This window comes from Rattus rattus, chromosome 11 (assembly GCF_011064425.1).
Source record: "Rattus rattus isolate New Zealand chromosome 11, Rrattus_CSIRO_v1, whole genome shotgun sequence".
Lineage (NCBI taxonomy): Eukaryota > Metazoa > Chordata > Mammalia > Rodentia > Muridae > Rattus > Rattus rattus.
In genome coordinates this window covers 75,999,967-76,021,469 of record NC_046164.1, presented here as the reverse complement: position 1 = coordinate 76,021,469, position 21,503 = coordinate 75,999,967, and the positions used below count along the sequence as shown (strand labels likewise).

General features: G+C 47.4%; 1 protein-coding gene across 1 annotated transcript in view; it reads right to left on the bottom strand.

The window, feature by feature from the left end:
* The window catches only part of Adcy1 (adenylate cyclase 1), a 105,844-nt gene that overhangs the window by 57,296 nt on the left and 27,045 nt on the right, over positions 1-21,503 (bottom strand). Inside the window, exons 3-4 of the mRNA XM_032916983.1 lie at positions 10,834-10,952; positions 3,135-3,246 (exon numbers count right to left, since the gene is read on the bottom strand). Coding sequence (XP_032772874.1) covers positions 3,135-3,246; positions 10,834-10,952 — 231 coding nt within the window. The remainder of the gene's footprint in view (positions 1-3,134; positions 3,247-10,833; positions 10,953-21,503) is intronic.

Below are 21,503 nucleotides of genomic sequence, written 5' to 3'. Positions count from 1 at the left end.
TGCTTTAAGACCAAACAGGCCCACTGAAAGCATTTTGTCTAGGGAAAAAAAACCTGGAAGATACTCTCTTGAGCTCAATCACATGTCCCTGGGAACAAACCAGCACTTCACAACAAAACGTCGTGTTATAGGAGATGGTTCTCCTTAAGTCACTGGGGAGCCAAGTCAGCCATGGGAACTGTAAAGTTCCGAATGCCCAGTTTCTCAGAGACACCTGGAGCTCTCTGCACCAGCCAAATCCAGGGAATTCAGAAGGCAATCTAGAGCCAGAATGATACGTCTGGTTTCTGTCTAGAATTGGGAGTTCTGTATTCGAAGGAGCCCCAAGAATAAAAGCTGTGGCAGCTCGGCCTGGGAGTGCTATACAAGGGGTTCCATGGGGACCTCAACATGACACTGATGTAAATGGTCAGGGGACACCTTAGCCAGGAGGCCAGGGGCATCACCCAACATGGAGCTGCATTGCAACCGATTTTACTACAACCAGAAGCTGCAACACGAATGTGCCTGGAGCAGTGCGTGCTGGCGAAGAACGGAAAGGACACAGAGGAAAACCTTTAAGTACACAATTCCCACAGGAAAAGGCAGGTAGGAGATCTATCCAATCCTTGACCACAGAAAGATTTTTGTAGATACAACACCAATGTTACAATCCCTAAGTGACTCATGAAGTGTAAATCATCCACCCTTCGGAGGACGCTGGCCCAGGTTTGGCAGGAAACACAGCCAAGACATCTACGCCCATGCAGCAGCCATCAAAGGCTTTCCAGCCTTACCATCCGCAGCAGCTCCTATAACCACCAGTGATAGCTGGGGACACAAAGCAGGTGCCTTGCAGGAAAGCAACATGAGTCCTGGAGGAGTGCACAAGGGGAAGGGCAGACGCCTGGAGTGACTGAAAATGGTTCTATCTGGAGAAGATGCTGGCCCCGGGACTTGGATGAACTGCATAGCTGGGGTCCTAACTCTTAGGCAGCACAAGATTGGGGCACAGGAAAGCAAAAAGGCCCTGGTAAGACCAACTTTGACCCCTTTGACCAGAAGCCTCCAAAGAAAGAGCTTCCTGGTGAAGAGTAGAAGTCAAAGACAGACCTAGAACACCACTGACTCCACCTGTGGGACCTCCAGGCTGCAGTGTCTCCTCAGAGCTAGCCCATACCTTGTCAAGATGTGCTAAGGAGCTGTAGGCCCGCCCTCACTGCAGTGAGCTGCAGGACGGCCATGCTCCCCTGGTCTCCCCACAGCTTCTCTGTCCTGTGGAACCAGAAATTCTTTACGCCACAGTAAGATCCAGGGGTTCACCTCAGACAGTAAGGGTGGCTCGTATGAGGACAGGCAAAGCTATACTCAGGGGGACAAGACCCAGGGACAACCAGCCAAGGCCTCACAGATAAGCAACCCCAGCAACCAACCAACAAAGACAGTCTACCTCTCCCCAGTGGAGGCGGTCTTTCCCAGTTAGGGGTCCTATAGTACCCTGGCTAGGACATCCTTGGGTGCTCCAGAAAGCATTTAGGAATCTTTAGGAACACAGACAACTTTACCTTTCAATTCCAAGAGCTTTACCCCTGCAACACCCCATGGGACATCACAAAGGGAATGTGAGACATTTTTATGTCAACTTGATACAAGCTAAAATCATCTGGGAGGAGGGAACCTCAATTGAGAAAATGCCTCCATAAGACCTGGCCTTAGGCAAGCCCGTAGGACATTTTCCTAATTAGTGATTAATGGGGGAGGACCCAGACCACTGTGGATGATGCTATCCTGGGCTGGTGGTCCTGAGTTCTATAAGAAAGCAGGCTGAGCAAGCCATGATGGGTAAGCCAGTAAGCAGCACCCGTCCATGGCCTCTGCATCAGCTCCTGACTCCAGGTTCTTTCCCTGTTTGAGTTCTGCCCTGACTTCCTTCAATGATGGACTATGATGTGGAAGTATAAGCCAAATAAACCCTTTCCTCTCGGCCATAGTATTTATCACAGCAATAGTATCCCCAAGATAAGGGAGCATTGTCTAAAATCCTTGCTGCCTACCCATTCCACCTTCAACTCTGCCCAGCTGCCTGAGGCAAGCTCGGGGTTATTCCCACCTGCAGTCAAACACCGGCCCCCTCTTGTTTGCCAATGACGTAACCCATCTCTCCAAGTCTCATTACTCAACTTACACTGCACCGCTCTGACAAATGTCAGCTCTGGGCTGTCATAGGCCAGTCCTGGCTGCCCAACCCCACATCACCAAGAATTCCTTCCACGTTGCCTCCACTGATTGTGCCAGCCCCCACCCCTCAGTCCCTTGGTATCCATGTCCCCTGGGCAACTCTATCCCACACACTCCTTCGCCATCGGTGGTAGGGTGTAAGACCAAAGGACGCTCATGCAGGTGGTAGCACCCCAATGCTCCCACCTCGACCTTTTGCTCCCTTCCTCCTACTCTCAGTGGTCCCACTCTTCCTAGGGTATGGCTCGTGTCCTGTGGAAGCTGTCCCATGCCTACACAGGAGCCAACATTACTGCAGATCTACAAAATGGATGAGCTACAAGGGATTTCTGCCTACATGATACAAGTTCCAGAATTGCAAAGGATTCATAAGACTGCAAACCAGGCTCTTCCGTAAGGACACAGAGCCTAAGGACAGAGTGCCATCCTTCCTGAGGCTGAACTGCCACTTATGCCAAATTTCAGCAGGAGGCCCGCTGTGCATTCCCAACATTCCTAGAGTCAACAGTCAAAGGGCAGGAGAAGGAGTAAGCAGGCAGTAACATCAGCAGCAACAGTAGCTTCAGCAGGGGCTGGGGAAGAAGTAGCAGCCATTTTCCTGTCCAGAACGGTGGTTAAGGCCAGAGCAAGGCCAGCTCCAGCAGAGGCACAGTCAAAGTTGCTTCAGGTAGAGAGAAAGCTGTGGCACCAGAAATGGCTGACAGCCAGTGCCAGCTAGGGCTGAGTGCAGCCTGTAGGACACGATTCTATCGGAATGCCTTGGAAGGCACCAACAGAGGCAGTGAGGTGTGGATGCAGGGCTCCGGCCTAAGGTGGGCCAGTGAGACTCCTGTGCTGCAAATGCAGAGGCTGGCTTGGTAGAGCACCACTCCAGAAGCTGCCCGGCCTAACAGAACAGAGGCGAACACAGTACTTACCGTGGCTAACTCATCGAACTTGCCAAAGAGTTCATTGAGCAGTTTCACCAGCTCCTGGGCCGTGCACTGGGACGCCAGACCTGTGAAACCCACGATGTCTGCAAACAGGATGCTGCAAGAGGAAAGGGATGCGTGTCACCTCTTCTTGGTCGCTTAGAAAATTGTGACCTGTGAGTCGCATAGCCTTTTCTATCCACGCCGCCACTTGCTCCTCAAAGCACACTGCGTAACTCCCTTCTTCTCTTACAGGCTGGAAGACCTAGGCTACAAGGCACGCCTCTTGGCTACAGCTAGCTGCTGGGCTATGGGAGCTTGCCATCCCGCATGCTGACCTGTCACCCACACGGGAAGCTCCTGCTAGCTGCCCAGTAGACCTGCTCCCTTCCCAGGGTGCTCACATAACTGCATCTACGCTGGGGCCCGGAGCAGGGAGTAGAGTGGCTAGCTTTCAAGTAAGGAAATGTGCCTCCCCAGCAACCATCTTCTTCTTCCGCTACCTGGATGCACGTGACCATCAGAGGACCTGAGCCAAATCCCTAAGTTACAGCACAGATGGTCCATAGTCCCCCCATGATACCCTCCTAGCACTCCTGAGGTCTATCTAGTGCAGAACTGGGGTCAGTCTTGAACATGCTCGGTTTTCTACAGATGATAAGACTCTAAAAATGATAGCTCCTATTGTTTCCTCTTTCAAAATTAAAATATATCCTGTAAATATCTGAGAGGTGAAAATCACATAGATCTCGTCTTTAAACATTCTTCAGCCCTAGGGTCTGTCTGAAAACATGCTGGTCAGATATTCAGAGCCTTCCTGCGACTCCAGAACCTGCAGAAAGTAGACACTATGCCACAGTACCCTCCACTGGAGCCACAAATGTCAGATAAAAAGGAATGAGGGGTTGGGGATTTAGCTCAGTGGTAGGGCGCTTGCCTAGCAAGTGCAAGGCCCTGGGTTCGGTCCTCAGCTCTGGGGGGAAAAAAAAAAGGAATGAGAGTTCTTGCAGGCAAGAGAGGGTGCCACCGAAGATAACCCAGGCTGGGCAGCACTGGAGGGGAGCAAGGTGGTCCTACTGCAGAGCTACAGCAAGGGGACTGTCAGTTCTTTCTGGTGCCTTTCTCATCTGTGATGTGGAAATGAGACTTAGCCTGTTTACAGTCATGTGCAGTAACATCTATTGCTGTTGCTTTTAAATTTCCATAGTTTATTTTAATAACATTCTTTCCCTCTCCAAGCTCCTCCCCCAACCCATCCCCATAACTTCGTGTTCCTTCTCCCTCTGTCTAAAACAAACAAAAACCCTAAAAGCGATTTTTTAAAAAGTGCACATACATACACATACACACACACACACAACATAATACACACACAAACATACACAAACACACACATAATACAATATACACACACATAGAACACACACACACACACACACACACACACACGGAATCCATTTTGTTGGCCAACCACTTCTGAGCGTGAGTCTAGACATTCCACTGAAGGAAAGAGATTTATCTGCCTCTCGGCAACCATTAGGCTTTTGTCCACTTCTCTCCTCCGTGCCGGGATTTTGTCTGCCTTGAACTTGGGCAGGCCTTGTGTCGTCACAACCTCTGTGAGTTCAGACGTGCATCAGCCCTGCCGTGCCTGGAAAACACCGTTTCCACGGGGCCATCCACTCGCGATGGTTTAAGTGTTACTTATACTTGTCAGTAGCTCGCTGAGGGCCAGCTAGGCTGGGCAGGTGCTTGGGAGGTCCATGAATGGGAGATTTCAATAATCATCTCTGCCCTCAGGATTCCTTCTGGCCAGGAGAAGGGGACATTTGAAGTATACTAAGTATATTTAAGTGTGGTAAAACAGGAAGATGGGTGGGGAATGTCACTGCCGGCTAGGATCAGGCCAGCTTTACCTGACAAAAGGATGGGGTGATCAGGAGATATTGAGGGAATGGAGTTCCAATAGGGGGTCAGTGCTGCTGCCCCGTGCCCTGAAGGATACAGAATTCGTACCATTCTACCTCTGCCTTTGGATGAACCCTCCTGCTTACTTCTGGCTCCTACTGCCATCAGACAGGCACTGTCTCACCCAAGATCAGTTCTAAATGGAGTCCTTTCTCTCCTGCTGCTTCTGATTCTGCCCACACCTCTGGCTGTTGTCACTTTGACTAGGAGAGACCTCGGTGTGGGATCTGAGCTTATTTAATTTGAAACACATCAAGACTCTTGCATAGACAGATTGGTATGGTAGGAATTGTTGTTTCTGTTGTTGTTGTTGTTGCTTTTGTAAGTCACAGTTTTGGTTATTATTTCTTCAAATATCCTGTCTTCCTCCCTTGTGTAGGGAATCTCATCATGTGTGCGTTGATAGACTTGGCAGTCCCCCACAGAGTTCTGAAATCCTTTGCATTCTCCGTATCCCATCACTCTGCAGCCCGGAGCGGCTTGTGGCTCTGTCATTAAGATCATTTATCCTCGCGCTGCCTGCTCAAGTCAGCCATCGAGCCCCCTCCATAATTTTTCTCACTTCACTGGTATATCTTAAATTTAGAAGCTCTGTTTGATTTGGTTATTTTTAAAATGTCTACTCTGCTGGTATTCTCTGTTTGGTGAGAAAACATCGCCATGGCTTCCTTTAATTGCACAGACACAGTTTGTTCTCTGAGCACATTCAAAAATCGCTGACTTCAGATGTTTGTCTAAGAATCCCAACGTCTAGGCTTCCTCGGGACAGCTTCTGCTGGCTGCCTGCTTCGCCCATGTATGAGACATACATACGCTTTGCAGCATGTCTAATATATTTCTGTTGAGAACACAAGACAGCAATTCTGGAAATCAGAGTCTTCCCGGCACCCATCTGGCGGGCCCCGGGTTAGGACTGTCTGGTTTCGACTGTTTGGTGATTTGTAAACTAATGTGGCCGAGGCTTGGTCTTCTGAAATTCCCACAGTTGTGCCTAGACCTTTTCAAAGCAGCACTGTTCGTTCAGTGCCGGGTTTTTCCTTTCATTCCTTCCAGTCGCCTTGCTGCCTGCCTCAACCGTCACCACTGCTGGAAGCAGATGCAGTGCTCAGGGATCACCCCTGAGTCTGGCAGCGGCTCACGCAGGGCTGAGTCAGGGCTGCTGGAGAAGGCCAATCAGAAGACTTGGCAGGGACTCCCCAGGCCATCAGACACTGCTGAGGCTAAGCAGGGCTTTGAAGAGGTACCTTCTCAGCCTCCAGGGGCTGTGGAACTACCGAGGATGAGCACAGGGCAGGCACAGAAGCCACAAAGCCCCAGTCTTGATGCCTAGTGGTTTCTCTTGAGGAAACATTCCTGGGTGACTGCAGCAGTTTGGTGAATCACTAAGCTGGATCTAATTCCAGTTATCCCTGCTCTCGCTGCTATGAAATTGTCGCCAAAAACAGCGTCAGAGAACTTGGGAGTGTTTTTCTAAGATTTTATATATTTCGAGTCAGAATCGATTTTAATTGATTTTGTGTAGTGTATCCGATGAGGGTCCGATTTTATTGTTCTATCTGTGGATGTTCAGTATTTCTAGCACTATTGAAGATAACTCTGTCTTTATTCCACTGTCACTCTAGTACATGTGTATGGGTTCACTTCTGGGCTTCTTACTCTAGTCTATCCTGTCAAGTCTCTGCTCTCAAGCCACGCTGTTTCAATCATGACAGTTTTGCAATATGATTTGAAGTCAGAACATATGGTGCCATTAGGTCAGGAAATATGGTATGAGTTACTTCTCTCATATCCATTAGGATTTTCCTGTGACCTTATGTGACCTGTGTTAGAGAGAGTCACAAGCACTTGAGAAGAGAGAGTGGGGTGGTACGATCTGTTTTGTCTACTAGTACCAAGTCCATAGTGCTGTCAGAGTCCTCCCTCCCTCCCTCCCTTTCTCTCTCTCTCTCTCTCTCTCTCTCTCTCTCCTTCCTCTTTCTTCTTCTCCTTCTTTTTCTTTTTTCTTTTTCTCCTTTTCTTCTCCTTCTTCTCCTTTTTCTTCTTCTTTTTCTTCTCCTTCTTTTTCTCCTCCTCCTCCTTCTTCTCTTTCTCCCTCTCCCTCTCCCTTTCCTTCTCCCTCTCCTCCTCCTCCTCCTTCTCCTTCTCCCTCTCCCTTTCCTTCTCCTTCTCCCCCTCCTACTCCTCCTCTTTCTTCTTCTTCCTCTTCTTCTTCCTCTTCTTCTTCCCCTTCCTCCTCCTCCTTCTCCTCCTCCTCCTCCTCCTCCTCCTCCTCCTCTTCTTCTTCTTCTTCTTCTTCTCTCTTCTTCTGTACATTATTGGAAGTGAATTACTGTTGATTTGATGGCTATTTCCCCTTTCAGTTCTACAGATACTCACTTGGCATATTTCAGTACTTTTGAGTCGGGTGTGCGTTATGACTATTATTGTAAACTCGCTCTTTAACCATTATAAAATGCCACGTCTTCTGAGAGTTCTGAGGGAAGTGTATTTGGGCTGATGAGGGCATGGCCACCCTTGCTTCCCCCTGGTTCTCTGTGGGTTCTGGGGAATCAAACTCAGGTGATCAGTCATGACATCCGACAGCTCTGCCTGACGAGCATCTCACTAGCCAGGCTTTTACCCTTTGTGCAACCACAATAAAAAAACTATTCACCTTCACAACAGGTATAACATATCTATACTAACATATATGTTCATCTTTGTGAATGTGTTTCATGACTTCCTATGCACTGTGTTGATGCAGAAGAGACTCCCACAGCTTTCAACTATCCGACTGAGTCTCCGTCTTGCCTTTATTTCTGAAGACTATTTTGCCAGTCACAGCACCCTTAGTCTGTGCAGTTTCCATGGTTTGTTTTAAACGTCCAGACTACAACACTTCCTCCTCTGCCCTGCGTGGTTTGTCCTTAAGATCCACTGAAAACCTGATGGGGAATCTGTTGTTTACAGGAAAACACTTTCCTGACGTTGCTTTTGAAATCCTCCCTTCATCTCTAACTGTTCAGAACTTTACCATGTCAATTTCTTTAATTCGTCTTATTTGGTGTCGTATATGTTTCCTATTCTGCATGCCGATTTCTGCTCCACGTGTCACTCTGAAAAGCTTTAAAGAAAAAAGAAAACGTGTTTTTCCCACTCTTCTCCTTCAGCAACCCCTATAACATGTGTGTTGGCCCAATGGTGACTTTCCATTCTTTCTTCCCTTTTGGACCCTTCCAGAGACCTGTCTTTCAGTTCACTGACCTTTTGTTCTGCCTGATTCTCTATTCTCCTGTAGGAGATTTTATATTTGGTTGCTACAGTCTTGAGCCTTCTGATTGGTTACTCTTTTTTTTTTTTTGCTTTTATTTCCTCATTGAAATTCTCATCTTTCATGTGCATAATTCTTGTCTGTCTTCGTGAGCGTTATTTCTATTCTCTTGTGCAGCGATAATCCGTCCTGGGCATTTTCTTAGATCTGTGTCTACAGGTCTCTCTTCCTCCTTTGTTTGGAGTGCCTCTGCCTGCCTCTCCATGAGCCTTCAGAGAGGAGCCTCATGGAAGAAAGCAACCCCATCACTTATTTCAACTTAGATGCTCTGGCCCTTTATCAATGCTCTGTGCCCCCAGTAACCAGTTGTGGACTCTATGTGTTCACTCTATCCTGAGCAGGGGACATGTGTATGAAAACTGTGGCATCTTCCAATGTACACCCAACCTCTATTCTCCCAGCAAACCAGGCTGAGTCAGACCTCTCAGAAAGGCAGATGCTGGTTGTTTAGGCCGCCCCAGAGAGGTTGAGGAACTGATCACCCTGATCAACGCTCTCCCTCCCAGGGTGTGCTGGATAATTTAATGTCAACTTGACACAGCTAAAAGCATCTTCGAGGAGGGAATCTCAATTAATAAAATTGGCTCCCTAAGATAGGACTGTAGACTTGCATGCAAGGCATTTTTCAAATTAGTGATCAATGGGGAGAGGCCCAGACCACTGTGGTCGGCCCTATCCCCTGGGCTGCTGCTCCTAGGTTCTGTAAGAAATCAGGTTGAGCAAGCCCTGAGGAGCAAGACATTAGTAAGCAGCTCCTCTCCGAGGCCTCTGCATCAGCTCCCTGCCCTGACTTCCTTCAGTGATGGACTACAAGTGGAAGTGTCCGCCAAATTAACCCTTTCCTCCCCAGCTTGCTCTCGATCATAGTGTTTAATCACGGCAACAGAAACCTGACAAAGACACAGGGGGGAGGCTACAGTGCTAGTCCGTGTATTTGTTTATCTACTTGTTTTGTTGAGCAAGCAGAGGCCAAAGATGCCTACTCACTCAAGCTACCAGGAGGCCCTCGACCATGACCCCCTCCTACAAGCATGCCCTCCCAGTTCTCTTTGAAACATTCTGCTGGCTGCCGCTCCTCTGTAAGCACTTAGGGCACTGGATTCTGTCCTTTCCAGCTAACAAGGAGCAGCAGGTGCGGTGCGGCGAGGGACACAAAGCCAATGCAAGCATCGGCCGATCCTGTGTCCATCCCTCTGCCCACTGCTCAGGGCATGCTGCACATTTGTTTCGCGTGGCTGAGTCTCAATTTCCTGATTTCTACACCGCAGGCAGCAGTGTCAGCTGCTCACGGGAGTGAGGGGACAGCAAACAAGCATGAACTCGGCAAGGAGTCTCTGAGCCCTGATTCTGGAGAGCGTCTAGGCTCAAGTGTTGCCTCCGTGGCTCCTTTCCAAACAGCTGGGCCCTAAGCCTGTTCCACTTCAGCCCCTTCCTCTGTGGAGGGAGGGCAGCACTGGTCCCTATCGAAGCACGTGATGGCAGGGAGTAGAAGGATTCACAGGTAAGCACGGAGCAGTACCTGTGAGCTGATCAGCCATGCCCCCTCTCCCTACAGGGATGGCTTGTACCTGGACAGTTCACAAGCCTTAACAAATTTGGGATGAGCCAGCCTGTGCTACCCAACATAAGAGTTTTTTCCCTGTGCTTTTGTGTCTCCGGGGTCCGAAGACTGGGAATCCTGACACCGAACACCCAGAAGAACCAGCAAAGAACAACTGGGCAGAAAGTGCTTTGTGTTGGCCCAATCATCTCCCGAGTGGCACTTGCATGGTGTCACTCCTCAACAGGGGACACTCAGCTATTCTAAGAGCACTGAACTACAATCACAAGTATTTTTTTTTAAAAAGACTATACGATACGTTAGGACAAATGGTTTCAGCAGGCTCTCTAAGCAGGCAAACTTCAAAGTATCCACAAGTTGGTTCGTGTGGAAGACTCAGGTCCCTTGCCTGTAAAACAGAGACAACAGCTCTGACCTCCTAGGGCTGATGAGATGAGGACGAGGGGGAAGAGCTCACCTCAAGCAACACTCAGTCATTATTCAGAAATGGAGACTCCCCACTTCAAACTCCACTGCAAAAGCCCAGTCTTGGGACAAAGCTCTATTTCCCTATCACCTGTCTATCTATCTCCCTATGAGGCAATGCATGTGCTGATGGGAGAAACTCGAAAGAGAACTGGCGTGTGCCACCTATGAAGCCACAATCTCGTCCACGTGGGACCAGCTTCCCTGCTGGGCCGCTGCCACCTGAACTTCTTGACCGACCATACCTCCTCTCTCCCCCAAAACTAGAGCAATCTTCTATTTCCCCTGCTTACCTCTTCCATCCGCTTCCCAGCTCCCCCACCTCCTCCCTACCTTGTCACCTCTGCCCTGCAGCCCCCCAGTAAATTGACTGTCGGGCTGGGTCGGTGTCATTCTCCTACCTCACATTGTCATGCCTCTGGATGTAAATCTTGTGAAATATCCTCTCAGGGGGCTTCAGGAAGTCTTCCTTCATCTCCATGGCGACATTCCGGGGCAAGAGGCTCATGAGCAACCGCTCCTGGATAGGAGAGACATGCTTTGTCAGACAGTAAGGACTTCCTCCTTCCCACTGGCTTAGTAGAGAAATAGGGACCTATAGACCCTGCTTGGGCAAGCCAGCACATGCCCAGGCCTGCAGACACTGCCCAGTCCCCCAACCTCCATGGACTCACACTCTACTAATGAGCAAGCAATTGACTCCAGACACCTAGCCCAGCATAGGTGAGCCTGACGTCCCGCACTCAGGCATGCTTTGCAGTCCTTGAATGCGACCCTTCTGGCCTACTGTGCACTCTGTGCCTCAGCCCAGCAAATTCCACCATCTCCAGTTGTGGCCCCACTAGATCCCTCTCCCCTCCTTCTACTGTTCCAAATGGATCCAGAAATCGGTTTATACTAAGTCTGTCTTCCTGGAGCACACAAGCACTCCTTGCTACACAAAGATAAAAGACTCAGGGACAATCTGACCCCTTCTCTTGGCCATTAACTTCTTGTGATTCCCTGACTTGAGCAGGGCAAGCATTTTTTTTCCTCTCCCCAAGAAGAAAATAAGCACATGTTTTTGTTTTTTGTTTTGTTTTGTTTTGTTTCAAGAAGCGCTGAAGCACCCTGGAGAACCCATCCCTTCAACACTCCCAGGCCTTTGCTTCCTGTCTGGATGGACAGTGTGAGTCAGACTCTCTCTCCTCTTCCAGATGTGACCTTCCCTGACCTCAGCCCTATCACATTCTAACCTGCCGAGCCTTAGTTGCTTGTGCCAGATCTGAAGTTTAAGGGGGCCACAATTTCCCTCAGACCTCTCATGCCGTATCCCATGGTACATTGCAAAGAAGACAAAAGTGGTCCCTGAATCACAAGAAAGGGAAAGAACATCCTACTGATGAGGGTAGACGAGGTTGAAGAAGGCTCAGTCCCTGCTCTATGCTGTAGGCTCTCCCCCAGGCCCCTGACATGTCCCGTGTCCTGGCCATGCTCCCTCTGGGGAACTTCAGTGGGCATGCCTTCCTTCCCTGCCATTCTCTGAGTCTCTCCTAGACCCACCGTGACAGGGAGAGGCCAGTCTTCTGACTGAAGGTGGCTACAACCCTGGTGAGTTTCAAGGATAGTCAGTGTCCACAGAGTCCATCTGGGTTACCACTAAGAGGGGCAGCCACGGTCCCAGACAGCCTGGTGGCTCCAGGAAGTAGTGTAAGGGCCCCACCCTTGTGCTCCACACAATGGACAGCAGTGAATGTGCACAGCTCATCCTGCGAACGGAGCGCACGCAGGGTGCACTGGGGAACCCCAGAGGAAGCTGCTAACATAAGCGTGCATAGACAGCAGAAAACCAGGCACAGCACGGGAGGATGGTGGGAGCTGAATCTGTACGTCTGAGAGAAACCACCAGGGTTCCACCCCAGGACCATACATATAAGCAAGGTCTGGTGCTGTACTAAGGACCTACCGTACCAGCCCCACACATCTCCCATGCATCAGTTCCCATGCGTCTCCTTGCTGGATGGACCCGGACATACCGGAATGAGGCTATAGAAGGCAGGACTCCCTGTTTACAGATTTGGTCACACAAAAGAGGACACAGTGCAGGGACCACCCGTGGAGAATGAAAGGCCGATCACGATGAGGAGCCACCAGGACCCTTCCTACACCACAGGCCTCTAGAGATGCAGCCAAAAAGGAGGCCATCAGAGGGGGCCAACTGCCAGCCATCAGCTCTCCTGAGTAGAAAGGACACTCCACCCCGGGGGCAGTATTCGTTGATCTGTCAGAAATCAACACAGCACCAACCTGGGAGCGACCAGAGAACATGACAGCCACGGGCTTCAAGAGCACAGGCCAAGCAGGAACACAAAGACAGCTGCAGACTCAGAAGGCCACCGGGAAAGGTGACCAGAAAAGAAAGGGTAGATTCTGTGCTCTTCAGGCAACCCCAGCAGCATGGAGGACATGGAAGGCCCCTTGAGCTGATGAGGCAGAGGCAGGCTCTGGAGGCAGCACCTAGGCAGCCTGGGGGATTCCTAAGTCTTGAACCCAAGCCCTAGTACAACCTCCTCAGTGTCCGCCTGGAAATACATGGTGGAAAACACATGACTGTAACCAAGATCACTGCTTGGGCCTTGTCCTTGCATAATTCATCATTCAGTGTTCAGTCACTGCTCCCACCAGGCACCCCCACATCAGTCCAGCACTCATCAGCTTGCTACCTCTCAGATGTCACTTATCTGCAATTCCTAAGTGTGACAGTGGCCCAAAGTGAAATCAAACCAGGAAGAAGGAAAAAAAAAAACCTCTATCCTTCACCCAGAACCCATGCATACCTTCATCCCCCACAATGCTCTCACCACCATAAGCCTGTAGGGAAACTTTAGGCTGTAGTGTCACTGCCTGAGGTACCATTGGTACAAGCAATCAGATTGCAGGCCACAAGGCTGGAGCAGTCAGAATGGTGAGACTGCCCTCCAGGGAACTGGGGTGTACTGGAGCCACTGAGGCCAACCCAGAGGAAAGACGGAAAAGCCACTAGACCAGACACATAGCCTCTAGCACTGCCCTGGAAAGTTGGGCCAGTGCCCTGGTCACTACAAGAAGTAGCTATGGCAGTCAGTGGTCAGTTGGCTGTCCCATTACCCTGCTCTACTGCATCCATGGGGATTCTTGGTTATCAGGGTTTTCCAGACACCCAAGTAGCTAGATGTGGACAAGAATATCTAATTCTAACTCAGAATAATTCTCCAAGGATAGAGCAGCCCATTCACACTGTAAAGATAAGCGATAGCTGAAGTTAATTTCCAATCTCGAGCCCAACCCTGAAGCCTCGACATAGCCAACACCAGAAGAGGTTGGGGCAGCAATAAAATCGAACAAAGGAAGTTAAGATCCAAAGTGAAAAGTCCGATAGCAAAGCTATCGTATGCAAATATGGAGCATACGAAGCATCCCGGTGCCCCACGAAAACTTCATTAAAACCTTAAGGCATGTACCCTGACTGTGAGCTACATTACATGTTACTCTCAATGAAAATGAGATGCTTACCTTAGTGTGTGTGTGTGTGTGTGTGTGTGTGTGTGTGTGTGTGTGTGTGCATTCCATGTATACACATGTGCAGCCTACTGCATGTATGTGCACTCTGTATGAAGGCTAGAGGCCAATGGCCTGGTTTTTTTAATCATTCTCCACTTACCTTTTGAGACAGACTCTCACTGAACCCAGCATTCACCAACAGCAAGACTAGCTGGCAAGAGAGCTCTAGAGATCTGTCTGTCTCCTCCCCAGTCTCCAGTCTCAGGGTGACAGAGGCACTGGACCACATCCACCTTCCTTACATGGGTGCTAGGGATCCAAACTCAGATCTTCATGCTTATAAAGCAGGCACGGGGTTGGAGATTTAGCTCAGTGGTAGAGCGCTTGCCTAGGAAGCGCAAGGCCCTGGGTTCGGTCCCCAGCTCCGAAAAAAAGAACCAAAAATAAAAAAAAAATAAAAAATAAAGCAGGCACTTTATTAATTGTGTCATCTCTCCATTCCCAAACCAGATTCTTTACGATTATGAGAGCTTTGTTGCTGGAAAAAATGGAGAAGGATTTCTCCCTGTTTCTCTCAGGGGACACCAGTAAAAGTCGTAGATATTCCACATCTAACACCATGAGACTAGAAGCTGGAAGGAAGAAGGCAGAGATCACAGACCAAGGCATGCCCTGGGAATGACTCCTCCGGGGTTTGTTTCCCAAACACAGAGCTGGGGAAGAAGGAACTTGCAACACCAATGGCACAAAACAAAACAAACAAACAAACAAAGATGCACAAAAGCTGCACTCTCCAGACAAAACCCAGAGCATGGTAGTTCTCAAGAGGAAACCTTAGGATAGTAAGACTGCTACTCCAGGCCAAAGACTCTGAAAACTCTATGCCCTGATCAACCCATTCTGGCAAAAGTTAAGCACCAAGGCCAGACCTCCACCTGCCCCTTAATATGGGATGATGTCAGGGAAGGCCCCAGCGGGATCTCTTTCTTCAGCTGACAGCATCAAAACAACTCCTCTTCCCCAGCCAGTATGATGTCACAGAAAAGCAGCCCAACGCAAGGCCCAAACAAAACAGAGTTTCATACAATAGATCTAGACATCTAGAGTCCACCAGGGCATTATTTATAAGAACAGAAACTAGGAAACATGCACTTGAGGTCCAGTGAACAAAGACAAGCACCACACACTGACATCGAGAGGACGGACGCAGGGTAATTAACAAACACTTTAAAGCAGCCATGACAAGGATGAGCAAAGAGAGGCTGGAAGATGGCTCGGCAGGCGAAGGCCTTGTTGCTCAAGCATGAAGATCAGAGCTCAGACCCCAGCCCCCACATAAAAGACAGGCATGGCGACATGCATCTGTAAGCCCAGCAGTGTGAGGGGTGGGTTGGGAGGGGCAGGAAACAGATGAATCTCATAAGGGAGGGTCCTCTGACCACCCAGAGCTCCAGGTTCAAAGAGAAAAACCTGTCTCACAAGATAAGGGGGAACCTGATTTTAGACAAAGAGGACAGAAATGCACATTAGAGGAAAGACAGCATCTTTAACAAACACGGCTGATCAAACGGATTGCCCTCTCGTGTAGAAGAAAGAAACTAGATCCTTATCTCCAACCACGTACAAAACTCAACTCCAAACGGATCTAGGACCACCGCATAAGACCTGATACCCTGAATCCGATAGAGGGAAAAAGCAGAGTGTACACGTCAACTGATGTGCACAGGAAAGGACTTTCCGAACAGGACTGCTCCAGGACACGCGTGCAGACCAACAGCTCGCAAATGGACCCCGTGAAGCTAAAAGCTTTCACAGAGCAAAGGACACCACCATTCAAGTGAAGGGGCAGCCACACAACGGAAAAAGTCCTACGAGCTCAGCATCTAAACAAAAGGTTTGACATTTAGAATAGTCAAAGGGGAAAAAAACCCATATAACCAGAGAAAGAAAAAAAATATAAAGCAAGGGATGAAACAGAGTTGAAAGAAAAAATGCAAATGGCAAAGAAATATTTTTTTAAGTGTTCGAAATCCTTAGACATATGGGAAGTGCAAATTCAAATTACTTTGAGATATCATCTTACCTAAGTCAGAATGGCTTAGGTTAAAAAGCAAATTATATCAAATTCTGACGTGGAGGAGGAAAAAAGAAGAGCACAAATAGTGGAGCAGAAACTAATGCAGCCGCCATGGAAACCAGTGTGGATGTTCCTCGAGATGCTAAAAAAAAAAAAAAAAATTGATCTACCATATGATCCATCTATATCACTCCTGGGCATATTCTCAAAGATGCTAATACCCTGCCACAGAGACACTTCACTTCCCCACCACGCTCACTGCTGCTGTCTTCCCAAGAACCCAGAAATGGAAGCAGCCCAGACTCCCACCATCTACTCCAGGGATGACGAACACGTGGCTCGCACACGGAATGGGACGCCTCTCGGCTGTAAAGAAAAAGAAAGTGATGAAATTCTCGGGCAGTTCGATGGCACCGGAAATAATCCGAGTGAGTTCACAGGGAGCCGGAGAGACAATTGCCATATGTTCCCCCTTCATATGTGGATGTTAGCTTTAAACCTTTAGAAATGTGTCTTTAGATTGGAATATTTACAGAAGTACGAAAAAAGCGGTAGATTTCGAGGGCGTGGGGATAGAACCCAGGTGGCGAAGAGGAAGGAGCAGAGTGATGCAGGAAGAGTTAAAAAGGAAGGGTTAAGGGCGAGGAGGGTAGAAAAGGGAACAAGGGGAGGTAGAAATAACACTAAAGCCCTTTGAAAAAGCCATAGAGAAACCTATGACTGTAGAAGTTTCTGAACATATATACACATATAAGAGTAGTTTAAATAGTTACCCAACAGAACACAAAGAGAATACCTCTCCTAGACGTCATAGGCTATCAAATAAAAAGCCCGGCACCAGCTAGGGGCTATCTATTTTTGACTTTCTGTGTCCCTGGGGTCCCAAAGATACCCCCAAAGATACGCTAACACTTTCGTTCTTGGTGAGCCTCTAGAACATCATGGAACACCCTACCACCGGAGACAGCACATACTTGAGTCCTAAGACATGGAGAAATCAAGCTAGTCTTGACCTGAAAGCTTCGTCCTCCGTGCTCCCAGGGGAGAGAAGCAATCAACAGTCTTACCCAGCTTTGAACCCTGAAAGACACCACAATGACTGGCCTGGGAAGATACGCTCACTGGTACAATAGTGGCACACATGTTAAGGGAGTAACCAGTTATTTTCTATTTGGATTTAAGGACTGTTTCACAAGACGAAACCCATGCCTGGGACCAGTTAGTAGGCCAAGGCCTTAGGGCAGAACTTATTGTTATCTGCTAAATGAACATAAAATTAAACTGCCCCTAAACACTTATCTTCATAGGCATAGATCAGTGCCTCTCTCAACCTTCATCAAAGAAGCCATTCTTTGAGGCACACGGTGATTATTACATCGATCCATAAACTAGCCAGCACATGGAGACTAAAGACTGATGAATCCTCACCCCTGAATGAGACAATCCTTTCCTTTAAAGACTCGGAAGCATCAAAAGGAGGAAGAACCTCTACAGGACCAGAAGGAGTGGATGACTGCAGAGAAATGCTGTTTTCTGGACATGAGAAGGGATGACAGGCATGAACTGACAGGTGTTGTGACTACATACACGTGGCCCACACACGACCAAGGCAACCAAAATCCTAGCTCTTACAAAGTCCCACCTTCAGCTGAGGAAGTATTGCCAACAGACGGCTGCTGAGGGAGTGAGAATCAGTCGTCTTCAGTGGTGTGGTCTGGAGACTCCCGATGCTCCAGGAGACAGCCTTACCCCCAGGCACATACCAGCTGCAGTGAACGCAGTGCATTTAAAACAAAACCAAAACGATACAAACAAAGCACCACACAGAGTCGGAAGGGATGGGGTGAGGGAGATGGGAAAGGAATTAGAGATGACATGAGCTTAATAACTCATGAAATTAAACATAAAATTAATGTGGATTGAAAATGGAAAGCAAGAGAGGAAAGACACATCAATCTCTGGCTTCCATATGCGCACATACAGGTGTGTGCAAGATATATACACATATGCTATAAGCACGCCCCAAAAGGAAAACAGATCCCAAGAATCTGTAACAAGATGTTGGCAATTTCCAACACATAAATGAATTCTAGATCCTATCACATGAGATCTAAGCCAAGGATGCAATGCTAATTCACTCCTGAAATGTCAACGTAATACATTCCACAACAACAGGAGAAGGATTCGAATAATGGCAATTAGTACTGATAAAGAAAACAACAAGATGTGGCCCTTATTTAATGTTTATAAAGGAGGAATAAAGAACTTCCTCTACTTGATAAAGGACGGCGCCCAGAAAGCCTACAGCTCATGCTGTACTTGGTGGAACTTCAAATGCTTCCGGTGGAACAGAGGACAGATGGCGGCTCTCACTGCTCCAATTCCATATCACGCCTGGAGATTTAGCCAGGGTGACGAGGTAGGAAAAAGATGCAGGCTACAAGGAAGATGTGCTAAAGGTCTGGTGATCTCTATATAAAACACCAAGGACCTATTCAAATGAAACAATCACATCTAGAATGAATAACCGACTTCAACGAATCACAACGGACAAACCAACATTCGAGAACCTGCTGCATTCCCCCATAGCAGCAGTGATCACGTGGACACACGCTAACTTCTCCACTGCTTACAGGTGCTCGAAAGGGAAATGCCGTGGTGAAAGGCTGATTGTAAAAGTAGAAAGTTTGCGTCCCGAAAATCATGGCGCTGAGCAAAGAATCAAAGAAAAGCTAAATAAATGAAGAAGCGGTCTTCGTTCTGGAGAGACCCAACTCTGTAAGGATGCAAATTCTCTCTAGATAATAGCACAAATGAGACTGAAGTAGGCAAAGCCAAGAGCTTTCCGAAATGCAATATGGGTAACAAAAGGAATAGTAGCAGCTCCAAAGGACCAAGGGGTGGAGGAGTTGCCTACCCAATCCTTAGTAACAAAACTCAGGATAATGTCAGCATGAGTGCTGAGGTGACGTAATGAAGTAGAGAGCCCAGACGCAGACCCACACAAATATACACACAGATTCTCTTTCATTTACAATAATCCAATAAAGATATTTTCAATAAACCACAAAGCAACTGAACCGCCATCCCGTGACCAAGAAAGAAACCTTAACCTGGACACCCCACCTTGTTTAAATATCGCCTTGAAATACATTGTCACAAATGTATCTATTAACTCAAAAGCTGCAAATCTGTTAGAAACACAGCGAGAGAAATACATTGTCACAAATGTATCTATTAACTCAAAAGCTGCAAATCTGTTAGAAACACAGAGAGGCCTTCGGGAATTAGGGCTAGGCTCAGTGTTCTTAGATTTGACTTAAAGCAATAGAAAGAAACTTTGATCTAGTTGGCAACCTGACTGGGTCATAAAACAAAACAGAAAAAAAAAAATGATAAATTGAATCTCCTCAAAATGTAAAATGTTTGCTCATTAGCAGAACAGAACAAAAGTCTCCTAAGAAATGAGATGGCATATCACAGGCTGAGAGAAAATACTTGCAAGTCACACATCTAGCGAAGGGCCAGCAGCTAGCACATTCAGGGTCTCCTCAGAGTCCCATTTTTAAACCGGAGAGGGGAGGGACCTTTCCAGGCCTATGGTTCAACCACCACGGAAAATGGTTTTGCCCTATCTCAATATTCTTACAAACACCATATGTTCCAGCACTATTTCTAGGAATTCAGGCCAGGGAAATTAATATTTATGTTCATATGAAAACTTCTACATGGTGTTCCAAACAGCTTTGTTCAGAACCATCCTAAATTGGAACCTACCAGGATGTCCTTCACAGACACAATGTTTAAGCACACTGTGCCAACAGCCACACCGTGGAATACCACTTAGCAATAAAAGAATAAGCTATTGATATGCTCAACAACCTGTATGGATCTCCAGAGAATTACACTGGGCAGAAAATGTTCATAAACAAAGATATTACAAATTTATAGATATCACAAGTCTAGGGTTCATGGCACGAGGTGGGTGTGGCTTGGGAGGGGCAGGGAGAGGGATCCTCGTGACTTGTGGCTGGATGTTGTCATCGTAATGCTGTACCAGTCCAGTAAGACGGTACCACTGGGAAACTTAAAAAAAAAAAAAAAAAATCCCACATAAGATCTCTGTCTTCTGCCTTGACCACATGTACCCTCAAGTCTTTTTAAAGAGAAAAAATAATGAAAATAAACAAAACAAATAAACAAACAAACCAAAGCAGGGCTGCAGAGATGGCTTGGTGGAAAAAGAAAAAAAGCACTTGATGCTCCCATAGAAGAACTGAGTTCTATCCTTAGCGTCCATTAGTGGCTCACACACCACCTGTAACTTCAACTCCAGGGAATTCAATGTCGTCTTCTAACTTCCATAGGCACCCGGCACAGCAGTGGCCACATACACAAATACAGGCAAAAACATTCATAACAATAAAATAAGAGAAACAAGATCCTCATATGGAGGAAGTAGTTACTTTATATGTTCCTGTGGGAGCAGGACATGGTCTGGGGGGTCTGGAAAATAGTGTGGATGACCCTCAAAATGTTAATTACTCCATGGCCAGAAATTCCTCTCCTAGAATTGCCTTGCCGTTTTCCCAAGAGAAATCAAGAGGCGTGTCCACACAAAGGTCTAAACAATCAACGAAAGCGTGGAAACAGCCCAACTGTCTGTCAAATGTGAGTGGAGAAACAAAACAGCCAGTCATTGTGCCACAAACACGCCACCCATGCCTTCAAGGGGTTGAGGCAGGAGGATCAGTAGTCAGTCCAAAGCCAGCCTCAGCTCCATAGTGAGTTCAAGGCCAGCTGGAGCTGTCCGAGGCCCTATCTTAATCTTTTTTAATTGAATTAAATAAAATCAAAATCTGGTCCGTCCTCTCAATCCCTCCCCATTAAAATGTGGTTCGGCCGTACAGTGGAATAGAAGTTGGCCCATGAAAAAGCGTGAACTGGATAAGACATATCCCACTGGATATCCCTCGGAAACCTCATAGTGGGAGAAGTCATTCACTGTAGCTCATATGCTATATGGCTCCATTTGTATGACATATCCAGGGTAGTTTAATCCACAAAGGCAGAAAGTAGATTCCTGTGTATCTACATCCGGAAGAAGAACAGGCGTCTACAACAGGCATGACTGCAAACGGACAGAGAGTTGCTTTGAGAAGGAAGGAAAAATCTTCCAAAACTAAATTGTATAATAATCCTATACTAATACTATTTAGGCTAATTTAATCCATATTTAATGTACATGTCAAATAAAGTTAACATATAAGGTTAAGATTATATGTAAGCATATATTGAATAAAATTAACATGTAGCATTAAGACATAATTCTATATAACAAAATAATTGTGTAAATACTGACGAAGGCATTTAATTGTTTTAAGCTTTCAGTTAATCTTAATAGTTTGCCAAATAACAACTGTAATGGTTTGAGAAGTACACTGGGAATAGATGAGCCTATTTAAAACTCTGCCC